At 57.8% G+C, this 14,604-nt stretch overlaps 1 protein-coding gene across 1 annotated transcript in view; it reads left to right on the top strand.

Annotated features, from left to right (window-relative positions):
* PEAR1 (platelet endothelial aggregation receptor 1) overlaps nucleotides 1-14,604 on the top strand; it is a 30,706-nt gene that overhangs the window by 4,079 nt on the left and 12,023 nt on the right. Inside the window, exon 2 of the mRNA XM_006032605.3 lies at nucleotides 2,252-2,417. Coding sequence (XP_006032667.3) covers nucleotides 2,252-2,417 — 166 coding nt within the window. The remainder of the gene's footprint in view (nucleotides 1-2,251; nucleotides 2,418-14,604) is intronic.

Below are 14,604 nucleotides of genomic sequence, written 5' to 3'. Positions count from 1 at the left end.
GGGGGGGAGGGGTGGGGTCTGAGCTGATTCTGGATGGAGCTGGCAGGCTCTGGTGGTCACCGCCTGTACCCCCTTGGCTTCCTCCTGCCTGCGGTGGGTCAGGGCAGAACCAGGAAGCCAAGCACCCCCAAGCCTGGGCACCGGGTCCTTGCTCAGCCTCTGCTGGAAGGCAGCAGGGGAGAGCCTAGACCCAGCGCTTGACACTACCGCGTACCCAGAACAGACAGCTTTACATGGAGAGCAGTGACTGAATGAGGACTGTGCATCCACAGGCGTGCACACGCGCCTAGACACATGCACACCCATCTCCGTCAGCGCTGTGGAGGTGCCAGAGCTGGTCCACGAGTCCCCCCTGCAGGCTGCTCTGCAAACAGCTGAGCATATGACCTGCGGCTGCTGAGCTGATCCCTGGGAGCTCCTATCAGCACCGCCGCGGTATGGGGACCCCACTCCCAGCTGCATGCCTCCAGGGGACATGTCTCCTGCCACTAGCAAAGCCTGCAAGAGGCCAGTTTGTTCTCAGAGCAAAGGGATCCCAGTGCCTAGATCCCCTTGGCTGCAGGGAGGTGTGTAGGACAGAGATAGCAGGGCCAGGAGTGATGACCTTGACCCTGACCCTCTCTCTGTCCTGTGGCTTTAAACTCCCAGGATCTCTCTTGGCTGTTGGTGCTCTCCCTCGTGATGGGAGCAGCCCCCTCAACTTGTGCCCACCTGGCTGGCCATGCTTGTGGCTGGGTTTCCCCTCTCCCTCCTGGCTCTGGGACAAGAGCCTAGATCCTGTGGCACCTCGTGGTGCTGGGAGGTGGAGCTAAGCCCCCTTGCAATGCTGGCTAGGGTCCAGGCTGTCCCAAAGGGCTCTTCCCAGGGGTGTTGCAATGCCGGGGGGCAGGGGGGACCTGAACCCCAACCCTGCGGTTCTTTCTCTGGGGGACACGCAGCTCAGCTGGATATGTGCAGATTCCACCTGCCACTGGGACCCTCATGCCGGATGGGGAAATCAAGATGCCAGGCATTGCCCAAACTCAGCAACGGCAGAGCCCCATGCTCCTGGTGCTGCACAGGCTGAGAGCGAGGGAGCCTACATCCTGGGCCCGAGGCTGCGGCAGAGCCTGGTTCTGTGCCAGCTCTGGCACCGGGGATCTCCATGACATGCTGCAGTCACCTGAGGGGCCTGTGGTACAGCAGAGAACCAAGGCACCCCCTCTCCTTAGAAGGCAATGGGGTGCATTCCCCTGAACTGCTGGCAGGGGATGCTCTGGGACTTTGACTGCTTGGGTCTGGCTTCTGCCCTCCAGGCCTGTCTCTCCAGGGACACTCTCTGCTTGTTCAGCATCCCCACTGCTGCCTTATGCAAGGGGAAACTGAGGCACAGGGCAAGGCTATGGCTTGCCCCAGGACAGGGTAGAGGTTTGCCAGGTCCATGTGCCCTGGGGAGCAGGGTTAGAGCTGCCAGCTCATCTGCAAAGCTGCTTTGTGTTCACCCTGTGCACTGAGCCGGGGGCAAGGGCTGGCGAGGGGGCTCCCAGCTGGACCTGGCTGCCAGGGCCTCTGGGATCTGCCCACAGAGTGATGCCACCCTGCAGCCGGCGTCCGGGGAAAGGGTGGGATGCTGGAGCCGGGGCCCAGGCCTTGCTCTCAGGACAGGCTGTCCCAGCTCCAAAGCCAAGAGAGCTGCACATGTGTGCATGTATGGACGTTGTATCAGACCCCCTCTGTCCAAGGCAGGATGGGGGGTCGGCTAGTGCTGGGACCATGGCTCAGGGTCAGGCTGCACTCTCTGCTGCTTGGGGTGGTTTAGTCTTGTCCCCGTGCGCAGCATTTCCAAGGAGTGCACTGCCTGGGCTGGAGAGAAGGGGGGCATCAGCCTGTCACCGCTAAATGCTGGGCTTTCCTTTGCAGGGGGCACAGATGGGAACTGCGTGTTGGGTCTGGGGCTGCAGCTCAAAGACCTAGCTCTGACGGCAGAGGGAAAGCCCCGAGAAAGAGGCGCTGGGTCCGTGTGTCTGGGGTCCCCAGGGTGGAGCTGGCCCTTGAGGGTCCGCCCTGCCTGGGGTGGGGAGCCTGGCGCCTGGCGTGTTTTGCAGCCTCTTTCCCCACGGGCTGGGCCCTGCCAGCAACCCGTCGTGTGGGGCTTTTTTTTTCCCTTTTCCTCCAGCTCTGGCAGCCTCAATCGTTTCCTTGTCAAAACTTCCTGAGTGCCTGTTCCCAGCCCCCTCCTGCTCCTCCTCCTCTGCACATCGCGCCTCCCCAGTCCAGACCCCTCTTCCAGGCTGCGGCAGGGCTCGGGGCAGGGCAGGCTGGCCCCACGGCTGCTTCGTGTCCCCCTGGCCGGGAGAGAAACAAGGGGGTCTCCGTATTTCTGCGTCTCACCGTGCTCCCTGCATTGGGTGTGGCCCTGGTCCAGGGTGCAGGATGGGGTAAGTGCCCCGGGGTTGTTACTGTGGGGCAGAGATGCCCATAGGTCGAGGCAGACTCCTTCCCAGAGCCATGGTGGGATTGGAGGTTGTTTCCAAGGGACTTTAGCTCGGGGCCTGGCATTGCCTGGTGGGGCCAGGTGCACGAGGGCATGGTGAGACCGGAGCAGGGGGACAGCACCCTGGCTTCCGGGGAAGCACCAAGATGAAGATCTGGGCTGTGCTGACCCCAGGGCCAGGGGGGCAAGGAGTCATCTCCTGCTTTACCCCACAAGCTGCTCAGGCTCCCTGGTCCCGGGGAGGGGGTCAGGCAGGGAGCAGAGAGCTGTCAGCTCCCCCACTCCCCGCACCCAGAGGAAGTGCAGCCACGCCTGGGACATGTCCAAGGAAGCGCGTGGGGCTGAGATAGCAGCTCCTCCCTGGCTTGGCCCCAGCCCTGGCATCTTCCTGGGGCAGATAGTCCTAAAGGGGAAGAGTGCTAGAACAGGGCTCTTCTTGTGGAAACAGGGAAACTGAGGCAGGGGCAGCCCCTGTCCTGTGTCCTAACCACTCTGCAACACTCCCGCCCAGAGCTGGGGAGGGTCCTGGTGCCTGGGACCCTGAGCGGGGAGTGTGGAGCTGCCGGAGCAGGGAGTGGGGGCTCCTGGGTCTGTCCTGGCTCAGGGATTGGGAAGGGAGCGGGGTTGAGGTCGGAGGCCTGGACTCTTGGGCTCTGTTCCCAGTTCTGATGCTGGAGCTGACGACAGTCATTGCCCCATCACCGGGCCTCAGTTTCCTCATTGGGGCAGCACTAATTGTCCCAGGGGACTGCAGCATGACTCCGATCACTGTTCCTCCCAGAGCTAGAGCCCGGGCTGCTGATCCAGACCTTCCCAAGCCATTATGTGACAAAGGCGTGACAGCATCCCATGGAAGCACTGATATCACTCCGGCCTGGCTTCATAGCCCAAGAATGCCAGGACCGCTCACCCGGCAGCGGGGACACCTCCCTGGGGAGCGGGATTGATGCTTATCTCTGCCTCTGGCTTGTCCCCATCTCCCTGTCTGCTGGGCTGCTCCTTTGCAGCATTATTCTCTGCCTGGGACTGGAGGCCTCCAGGGTTTGGGTCTGGACACGGATCCGACTCTGCTGCTAAGGGAGCAGGCCTGTCATCACTCCTCTCTCCAGCCCGTGTGTCTGGCTGCTCTTCAGGGCTGTCTGTCCTGGGCCTGACAGAGGGGCTGACACAGGGGTTTGTCCTGCCCTAGATTTGTCCTTGTAACATGGCATTAGAAAGCAATGGGTTGACCTGGGGTGTTGGCTGTAGCCGTGTCGGTCTAAGGACATAGGCAGACCAGGTTCTTTGAGTGGATGCTTTCGGACCTGAATGCTTGCAAAGAACTTTTTTCCCATTATTTTAGCTGGTCTAATAAAAGAGGTCACACCAAAACATCTTACCTTCCTTGGGTTGACCTGGTGCTCAGCTCCGCAGACTACAGGTCAACCCACCATAGGAATGCATGTAGTTGACCTGTAGTCCAGCTATCTCTGCACTGCAGCTGTGACCTGAGCCAGCTGGTCTGGGATTGGGCACTGAAGCTGAGCTGGGCACCCTTATGCAAAGGGAAACTGAGGCACAGGGCAAGGCCATGGCTTGCCCCAGGACGAGGTAGAGGTTTGCTAGGTCCTGGGCCATGGTTGCACCCCGACAGGCAGCCTGAGCTGCTGTTGGGGTCCCTGCTGTGAGCCAGGACCAGCAGCCCTCGAAGCTGGGAGTAGGCAGGGCCCAGAGCCTGTCCTGTCAGGAGCTCTCGGCCTGTCGATGCTAATGAAATCCCCTCCAGTGAGGGTCTTTAGTGCGGGCAGTAGGAACCTATTCATCACACCGCGAGGGCCGAGGAGCGGCTGTCTCTCTCCAGTGCTCCCTGCGCGCAGCAGGCAATCGATAGAGGCTGGGGGTTATAGTGTATTTAGCGCTGGGCTTGACATGAGTGATGGGGACAGAGGGAAAGCGGGGGCCCTGCTTCTTCTCCATGCACAGCTCCCATCTCCCCACTTCCCTCCTCCACAGCCCACCAGCTCTTCCAGCCCAAGCACCCTGCTCTGTCATGGGTGTGGTGAGTTGGCTGGGTTGGTCTTTGCAAGGGGAGGCACCTAACCCATGTGAGGGCACATCCACATGGGCACCAACCAGCCGCCCCCTTCGTCCCTTGGACCAGCTGCAGCCTGGGCCCGAGCAGGCCCCAGCGCCGTGCCCTGGGCCGGCTGGAATAGGAGCTCTCGGCTCATCCTGTCGTTGGATGTCGAGCTTGGCCCCGGCGCTGCAGTGAGACGCCGGCTCTCCGGTTACTCGTCTGCGCTGGGAGCAGGGTTCCCAGGGAGGGGGGCGCGGAGGACAGCTCCAGAGCCGCGCTGGGGGCGGGGAGGTCTGGGTCCCAGCCTGTCGGCTTTAAGTTCGTTAGAGAATCTCTTGCGGTTCCCACCGGCGTTTCGCAGAGACAACGACTTCCCTGGCTCCGCTGGGTAGCTCCTGGCCTGTCTCCATCCAGCCTGGCATCTCCCCATCCATCTCCATGTGCTTTCCACTATCTACCCACCCCCTTGCTGTTTGTTCCCACACACACCTCGGTCTCTCTCTCCTCTTTCTCTCCTCATCCCATCTCTATCCACTTTCTCTGTCTCCATCCATCCATCCCCCCACAACCCTGGGTGCTCTGTGTCCACCCATCCATTTGCTCTATTGGCCCCATTCCCAGGGACCTCCTGTGAGCTACCCCAGGACAGCTGCATGTCTGTCCATCCTTATTCTGGTTTAATAGACATGCCTGCGCAAAACCAGCGGGCACTGCAGGGGCATACATGATCTGTGTCATCCTGTTTTGGGGGTCCTGTCTCCATCATCCTGGAGGAAGGGGTTTTGGGAGAGAGAGGCACGACCACCCCCTCCTGTCTCCCTTTGGTGCTTGTGGTTTGCAGAGGGGCCGTGCACAGCCACGTGTCACTGAGGCACATCCAGGAGTGCACATGATGTGTTAGGGTGCACTGGGGACCCTGAGGCTTGTGGGGGTCATAGAGGCAGCTCTGGGGGTGCTACCTGGTCCCCAGGCACCATCCCTGTGCCATCATCTCCCTGCTCTTTATTAGGAGCTTTACGGCAGCATCTCCTGCTAGGATTGGGGCCCCTTCCCCATTCTGGCTTCAGGCCTTGGGGCATTTGCCGCTCACGTGAGATGTCCAGGGCTCAAGCCAGTAATCCAGCCTCCTCCCCACTGGTCCTAGCTGATGGCCAGCCAGCAGCAGAGGCGTGATTTTGGCTGGGCCTGTCTTCCCCCAGCCCGGCCAGGCCTAGCCCAGCCCGGGCGGGCTTTATTGTGTCCATACGGCTCCATTGTCTGCCCCGTTGTGATGACTCCTCACTTTTCACTGCCAGAAAAATCTGTTTGTTTCCTATTATTCTGTCCTGGCTCAAGACGGTCTGTGTGCTCCCACTCCCCATGTGTGTGTAGGAAACATGTCGAGAGCTGAGTTATGGGAACAGGATCCTTGGGCTTCTCGGCCAGCTGGTTTTGGACTGGGTTTGGTTTTTTGGGGGATAGTAAATGGAAGAGGTGGACAGCAGTGCTTCTGTGCCAGGTGTCTCATAGCTGGGAGAGCGACAGGATCCACGTGCCGCCACGCTCCACCATCCCAGCCATAGAAACAGCCTTGAGTCTCACCCAGGCCTGGTGTTCACCCCCGTGATGCTATAAAATAGGCATGAGGAGTGAAAATAAAGCCAATTTCCTGGCAGGGGGAGTGCAGGGAGCTCAAGTGCAATGAGCCATGCCAGGGAGCACATACGGGGAAACTTTTGAAGTGGGTCGGATAGGTCCTGGCACTGGCCTTTTCCCACCGGAAACCACTGCTCCATCGCGCTCGGATTTTTCCATGGGAGTGTTTTGCTTCTGACATGATTTCAGGAGCTTTCTCCCTCCAGGAGAGTGAGCAGCCATATGGCAATGCTCAGTGTTTCCACCTCTGCTTGGCACCGGGTCGGAGGTGAGGCATCCTAACGTGCTCTGGAAAAGGGCGGTGGCTGGAAGGACATGTGGTTGGATGGGTTAGGAATGTGTGTATGAGCCCAGAGAGGGGGTTTTTTCCCCCTTGAAAACTTCACTCCAGAGGAAATTCTAAAAATGGTTGTTTTTGTTCCAGGACTGAGCAGATAGTAGGTTTCAAGCCGTTGGAGTTTCCCAGCTGTCAGCCAGCTCAGGATGCATGGATTTAGGATCAGCCAGGTGGCATCTTAGAAGCAGGAAGGTGCAAGGCCTCTGTGGCTCTTAGTGGTTCTACTCCCTATTGCACCCATGGGGAAACTGAGGCACAAGGTAGGGAAATGACTTGGCAGCAGTTGAGCTGCAAGATGGGAGCCCAGCTGGACAGACATGGGGCACCCCGTTCAGGCCCTGCTAGGGGAGAGATGCCTTGCGCTGGGTGGTTGTGTGTTGCTAGTGGCTGCTGTGTGCCACCCCAGAGGTGGCCACACTTCAGCGCTAAATTAGAAGCCTCTCTCAATGCGGGGAGCTTGTTTGCGCCATGGAGTGCTGATAGCCCTGCCTGGCCCCCGGGGAGCGGCAGGGAGCAAGGTAGGCTCCGCTTTTCCATTCACGAGGAAAAAGCCACTTGCTCGGAAGAGAGGCCGCAGCAATGGGCAGGAGCCACGCGGAGGAAGCGAGCGTCCATCCAGCTGCGCGGCGGGAAGTCTCTGTTTCCTCCTTCCTCCCACATGGGTTTATTAGAGGCCATAAAACACACGTCCCTGTAAACACCACGCAGGGTGCCTCTGGGGAGCTGTTACCCCATCAGGGGCACTGCAAAGCCGCAGGGAGGATGAATGGGCTTTGACTGCCTTGTTGCTCCCTGTCCTGGGCCTGGGCTAGAGGCTAAAGACCCCAAGCACTGCCCTGTACTTGGGGTCCCTAGATATGCTGCTGGGGTCCAGATCCATGGTCCGGCAGCCCCCGAGAGCTGGGAATACATCCCAGAGGGTTCATCCTCACATCTGACTGACTTGGGATTTTCAGCTCTTCTCTACCGACTGACTGAGAACCTCTCCCAGACCCAGCACAGAACCCAGGAGTCCGGGGTCCCAGCCAAGGGCGACCCTCCATCTATAAGCATCAGTCATTCTTCTCTAGGACTTAGACGGCACCAGAAGAAACGGAGGTTGGAGATGAGGAGGACCTTTGGGACTCGGGGTGGTCAAACCTTGGGACAGGCTGTCCAGTGAGATGGTGGAGTCTCCATCCTGGGAAGTTTTCAAGAGCAGGTTGGACAGGCCCATGGCTGGAAGGATTGAGTCAGGGCTGATCCTGCCTTCAGCAAGGGGCTGGACTAGATGTGACCTTGTGAGGTCCCTATTTCCTACAATCCCACTCCTTCTCTGCTGGCTGGACTCCCCCAGTGCAGAGATGCACCATGGAAGCGATGTTGGGTGCTCCATGGCTCCCGCTGTGCTCTTCCCAGGACCGGGAACATTCCCACGGACGTCTTCTGCCCAAACAGACCTGGTTTGTTTTCAGAAGCCCAAGAGGTGCTTCTACCTGGGTATACCTACAACACCTAGACCAGTGGGCGCCTTCCACTTGGAACATTTGGCTCTATCTGTGCCACTTACCTAGAACATTTGACTCCTCTCATATCTTCTAGATGGATGTACCTAGACCATCTAGATCGGTGGGAGCCTTCCACTTGGATGCATCTAGAACATTTGGCTCTATCCACATCGCTTATCTAGACCATTTGACTCCACTCATATCTTCTAGATGGATGTACCTAGACCATCTAGACCTGTGGGAGCCTTCCATTTGGATGTACCTAGGGCATTTGTCTCTATCAGTATCACTTACCATGTCTTCTACATGGATGTACCTAGAACATCCAGACCGGTGGGCGCCTTCCACTCAGATGTACCTTTAACATTTGGCTGTATCGATGTCAATTATCTAGAATATTTGATTCCACTCATATCTTCTACCTGGATGTATCTAGAGCATCTAGACCGGCAGGTGCCTTCCACTTGGATATACCTAGAAAATTTGGCTCTGTTGGTTACCTAGAACATTTGACTACACCAAGGTCTTCTACATGGATGTACCTAGACCATCAAGACCCATGGGTGCTTCCACTTAGAGGTACCTAGAACATGCAGCTCTCCCAGCGCCACTTAGGAAGATGCACCTAGAACATGCAGCTTCTCTTTGGCTGTACCTAGATTATTCAGTTCCTCGGGGCCCTGCACCCAGATGTAGCCAGGACATTTGTCCTACATGGCTGTGCCTAGAATATCAGAGGCTGGGCTGAGTAGGCGAACGTGGACCCTTGTGATAGGCAGGTTGTTCCCACTAGCTTCGGTCATACCAGCATCCAGCCAGGGTCTCTTTAGCTGCAGATCTCCCGAGCTCCTTGCTGACCTTGCCTGACTGCAGTGATCTGGGCAGTGCCACAGTCTGTCCCTACCACTTCTTACTGCATCATTTATCTGTGCCTTGCTCTTGCACCCTCACTTCCTGGCCCAGCCTGATTACACGTTGTTCTGAACAGGCTGTTTTCCTATGATGACAAACAGACGCGTGATCTCCGGCTGGAGAGCAAAGAGTGCGGCCTTCGTGTGGGACTGGGGGTGGTTTTGTTGGAGAAGCGCTAATAGGGACCGGGGCTCATTCTGCTCCATCCCTCCCCATTCTGGGAACCCGCATCGCAGCAACTCCGGGTCTCTAGACCAGCAAAGGGTGTCATGAAGCATGGCAATGGCAGGGGCCTGGGGAGCCAGAACTCCTGTGTTTGGGAGCCCGTCTGCTGACTCATCCTGCTGGGGGGTGATCAACAAAGAGCATAAGCCTGTCATGATGCTGAGCTTGTTACTGTGCTGGCGACATGCAAAATACGATGGAACAGAAGGACCAACTAGTTTTGTGTCTGTAAATCTCTGGCCTGGGATGTCTTAGATGCAGCATCTGATCTCTGCAGTGTCAGGGTGAAACCCGGCCCCGGGGAATGCATTCATGTCAGGTTTCCCAGTGGGGTCTGGAGAGAGGGGGGCAGGATCTGGCCCCAGCCTGCATGAGAATCTAATCAGGTTTCCCAGCACCTCCAACACTGGTGGCTAATGAAAACCATCTTTGCTCTCAGACTCGCCTCCCAGGGTGATTGCTGTGGTTGGGAGCTTGCCTCTGGGAGCAGAAGAACAACGGCTGCTGAGACAGCCGGAGCGGAGACAGGGAAATGGGAGACCTGCAGAGACTGGGGCTCTGGTTTGAATAAGACTCATGCAGCTGGGAGTTGTGCCCGTGCAGCTCCGAGCGCACTGGGGCTTGCTCCCAGACTGGCCCATGAAGTCGAGGCTGCTCCTTCTCACCTCCTGGCTGTGCAGGGGGCTGCATGATGGGTGCAGTGGTCACTTTAGGAATGTTTAAACACCTGAAATGCTTCCCTGCCATTGTCCGGTTTTTGTTGGCGTCCTGGCAGGGCCGAGAGCCCCACTGGCAGGGCAGGGTCTGCCTTTGCCCCAGCCCACCCTATGGAGTGACATCTGTGCTAGCTTGTACCGCAGCAGTGGGGCTGTGCTGGCTTCAGTGCCGGCTGGTATAAGCTGCCCCAGGGCTATGAGGCTGCACTAGGGTTCCTTGCCCAGGCTGGGCACAGCAAAACCAGGTCACGGGCACCCCAAGCTGGCACGGGCATTGCAAACCTCCATTTCCAGAGGACACCTTCCACTTGCAGCCCTGCTGTAATCATCACACAGCACTGCCAGAGCCAAGCCCTGGTGGTCATGGGCATGGGTCAGAGTTATCGGTCATGTTGCTGGTGCAGATCCACACCCCTGGGGAACTTGCCTTTGGCTCCTGCGCCTGCCGATATCGTGGGTCTCTCCAGCTTGCTTCCTGCTCCAAGCTCCGGCATTGCCTGCTCATGGCATCAGTGATCATCTTGGCACTGCCAACTGTCAGGCTGAGCTTAAACACTAGGGATGTGGTTACATATTTCAACCCGTTTGGGATTGTGCAATGAACGCCGATGCCTCTCTGAGCTCCTCGCTTGGTTTGGTTGTATTTTTTGGATAGGGCCTGATGGTTTGAGCAGGATGCTGGAGTCCAGGACTCCGGGTCCATCCCAAGGCTTGTGTCCAGGTAGCTCTGTTGCTAGCCTAGGCTGCCGGGCTTCCGAGTTTGCTGTCTGGCTGGGACCAGAGCAGCCTTCCTCGGGGGTTTATTTCCCTTCTGGAGTTTTCCCTGGATTGGAGACCCCAGAACTTGAGCCCTGGAGCCCTCCAGCCTCTCTCTCCAAGCCAATGATCTGGGGGCAGCAGCTCCCATCTCTGTGACCCCTTGGCCAGGCCAGGGAGAGTCAGCTGCTCCTTCCCCACCCGCACATGCCATGGATGTTTGCGTGGGTTTGGGGAAACCAAAATCAGCCTCTCTTTCCCAAGCAGGGGGCTGGGCCCTGGCAGCTGGAGTTGCGGCTACCCACACAGTGGGGCTGAGCGCGTGGCCCTGGAGACACCCAGAGCCTGTGGCTTTTTCCCGGCAGCAATGCCAGGGCTGCACATGGGGGTTTCGTGCTCCCAGCTGGAGATGCCAGGCTGGGGCCGGATGTTTGGAGAGCAAGCGGTTGGGACACCCAGCCCCAAAAACTGAAGGCCTGCAAGCCATAGGGCCCTCTAGCAAGTCTGGACCGGTGTATGCTGCTCCCAGGAGGGTTTTCTGCTTTCCTGGGAAGCTGCTGCCCCATCCTGTGGGTCATCATCCCATCCAAGGGTGCAGCTCCCCCTGACACAGCAGCTCTGAAGCAAGATTGTCTGAGTTCAATCACCCTCCCTAGTGCAATATGGGTGCATACAAAGCGCCATTCTCCTCCCCTCTTCGGCACAGATGGTCCTGCGTGGCCTTGGGTGCATCCTCTGAGCTGGTGCAGAGTTGCTGCAGCTGGGGCCTTTATAGTCACTCACAAGCGGGGGAGGATGGTTAATGTCTCCTGGAGGGCTTGAACTTGGGCTGCCTTCCCCAGCCTCCCCCACTGCTGTGCGCATGGGGTAAGGGCAGGGATCCCCATGTGGCATTGCGAGGTCCCAATCCTTTTTTGCAAGGTCAGGATCCTTTTTTTCTGCCTGTTGCATGGGACGGAGCCTGGTTCCTGCCTCTGAGCTCCGCTGAGGTCCCTGAGTGGGGAAGCTAACTAGGAGCTGCCAGAGGATGCTGCAGCAGCTGGGCCTGGCCCGGGCTTGGGTTTGTCCCTTTGCAAGCTGTAGTGGGAGGCTGAGCTCTGAGAAGCCAGGAAAGGAGCCTCAGAGAAGAGGAGAAGTGTAGCCTGAGTGGCTCCTGGAGTTGCAGGGGATGGGGGAAGAGCATGTTAAACAGGGGCTGTGCTCAGAGCCTCCAGCTCTCCCATCCTTGGGTGGGGTCAGGGGTCGGAGGCACAGTCCTGGTGCAGCTACAGGATTGGGACTCCTCCTGGCACATCCCTCTCCATGGGAAGAGCAGGAACAGCACCAGTCTGGGAATCCCAGAGGTCCCAGCAGAGAGTCCCAGCAGATCAGCAAACTGCTGGGAACAAGCTCGGGGCAAGGCTTCTGGGGCTCAGGGGCACGATGCACCTGGGCTTCACACTGCATGGCCACCTGATACAGGGTACCAGCTGTGTGCCCGGGTCTTGGCACACATGGCCAGAGCAGGCCTGGACTGCACGTGCCAGGGCTGGGCTCCACCCCACAGCTGGCCACGTGTCTGATTACTGACTGGGTCGATGTCCACACTGCCCTTGTCAGCAAAAACCCCTGTGCTTCATCCAGGCTGGGGCAGGGGTGCAACTTATGCAGGGTCCCAGTGTGCTCGTGGGGGCTCGTCATGGGCATGTTACACATCTGTGTGCACTGTGCAGTGTGCAGCTGTGGGAGGCACGTGTCCATGGCCAGTGTGTCATGGAGGGATATATACCACGGGGATGGTGGCTGAGTGTGTGTGCGTGTGTGTGTGTAGCTGGGTTGTTTGTGAGCTGTGGGGTGTATTATCAGTATCAAGTATATATGTGTGGTCTGTGTGCATGGTGGTCAAGCGTGGATAGTGTGTGTGAAGAATGTGGAAGGGGTTGAGTATGTGTGTGTTTGTGTCAGACAGAAGGGCTTAGAAGGGGTTGAGTGTGTGTGTGTGTGCATGTGTGTGTGCACGGGTGTGTATGATAAGGGCTTAGAAGGAGCTATGTGTATGCATGTGTATGTGTGTGAGATAAGAAGGTGGAAGGGGTTGAGTGCATGTATGACTTAGGTTGGTTCTCAAGCAGGCGCGGTGTGTTTGGCACAGGCGTGTGCAACAAGAAGCGGTTGTGGCTTTTCTGAAAGTGTGCACATGTCTGCATTAGTGGGTGGCTGCAGCTGCGTGTATGTATACACACAAGCACACGTGCGCCTGTTTACCAGCATGTGTGCGAATGAGGGCCCCTGTGCGCCGGGCGAGTGAAGTCACGACATTTCCACGCAGGAAATGACTCAATTGCCAGTAAAAGGACTCGGATAGACCTAAAAACTCAACCCTGGACAGGCCCTAGCGTCAGGAAGTGCTGTCGCCCGGCCCAGAGCAGGGCCCATGGGGTGGTCTGCGCCGGGAGCAGGGGGCATGGGGGGCTGCCTGCTTGGCATCTGTGCCCCACCCTGCTCTGTGCCTCAGTTTTCCCTTTCTCCTTCCTGCTTGTTTACAGCAGGGGTCTCCTTCTCCTGGGCTAAATGAAGGCCTGATCCATAATGAGAGGGGGCAGCAGCAGGGGTGGGCTTCCCAGGGGTCTTTCGTCTGCTGGGAAAGGGACCAAGAGCCCTGGGTTCACCCCCCCCCGCACCCACTTCGGGCTGGGTCCAGGCCAAACTGCACACCCAGGATAAGCAGAGCATTTAGTATATTTTTAATCGGGGAGAAATAGGTGCTGTTTGATCCGTGGATGATGCACTTTGCCATCTGCACCTCCTTTGGCCAAGGTCTAGATCCTCCCGTGGGCAGGGGTGCCGAGCCCGGTCTGTCCGGGGTCTGTCTGGCACAGTTTTCCTGATGGCGGTGGATGCCACAGGAAGGCACCAAAAGGGAAAGGTGGGTGGGCTGTGGGTGCAGGATGGGGGACCTGGCTCCAGTCCCTCCTTGGTGGGGCTGGGAAAGGCTGGGATGCGGTGGGGACAGGGAGGCTGCGTCGTCGTCGGTGGAACTAGGGGCACATGGCTTCCCAAGGAAGGGGAGGTAGTGGCTGACCCAGGAGGGGCTTTGCTTGCACATGCAAGGGGGCTCAGAGCTTGCAAAGTGCAGCAGCTCCCATGAGCACGGACAGGATTGGGACCTGGGGAAGGAGCAGCCGCCAGTGTCCATCCATCTATCCCTGTGCGCTGCCTGCGTCTGTCCGTCCATCTATTTCCATATGTTCCCTTTGCCTGTCCATCTATTCCCATACTCTCTCTGTGTGTAGCTGTCCATCCATCTGTCCCCTATACACACCCTGTGTCTGTCCATCTGTCCAGCTAACCCTGTACACTCCTTGTGTTTGTCCACCCACCCACCAGGGGAAAATGCACACATGCAAATGACATGCAAATGAATATGCCTATGCATGTACACCCGGGTTTCTTCTGGCCACTGCAGCTGTGCTGCTGCCCATAACTGGGCCAAATGCATATATGCAAACGATATGCAAATGTGCACCTTCATGCATGCACGTCTGGGTTCCCTGGCCACTGCAGCCAGGCTGGGGCTGCGAGTTCCTGCCTGTAAGCAGGGAAATGCATATATGCCAATGATATGCAAATAAACATGCACATGTATATATGCCCAGGTCTCCCCTGGCTACTGCAGACCATCTTGGTGGCTGCGAGCTCCTGCCTGTAGCCGGAGCAAATACACACATGCAAATGACGTGCAAATTTATATGTGTATACATGAACACATGTAGCTGGAGCAAATGCATCCATGCAAATAGCATGCAAATAAGTATGCTTATACATGCACCCCTCGGTCTCTTCTGGCCGCTGTAGGTGTGCTCCTACCTGTAGCCGAGGCAAATGCATACGTGCATATGATATGCAAATGTGCATGGATGCCTGGGTCTGAGGGAGCGGGAGGCGAGCAGGGCCATAGATTCATAGATGTCAGGGTCGGAAGGGACCTCAATAGATCATCGAGTCCGACCCCCTGCATAAGCAGGAAA

This window comes from Alligator sinensis, unplaced genomic scaffold, assembly GCF_000455745.1.
Source record: "Alligator sinensis unplaced genomic scaffold, ASM45574v1 scaffold811_1, whole genome shotgun sequence".
In the NCBI taxonomy this organism is placed as follows: domain Eukaryota; kingdom Metazoa; phylum Chordata; order Crocodylia; family Alligatoridae; genus Alligator; species Alligator sinensis.
The sequence above is the reverse complement of the archived record's forward strand: the minus strand, read 5'-3'. Positions and strand labels throughout refer to the sequence as shown.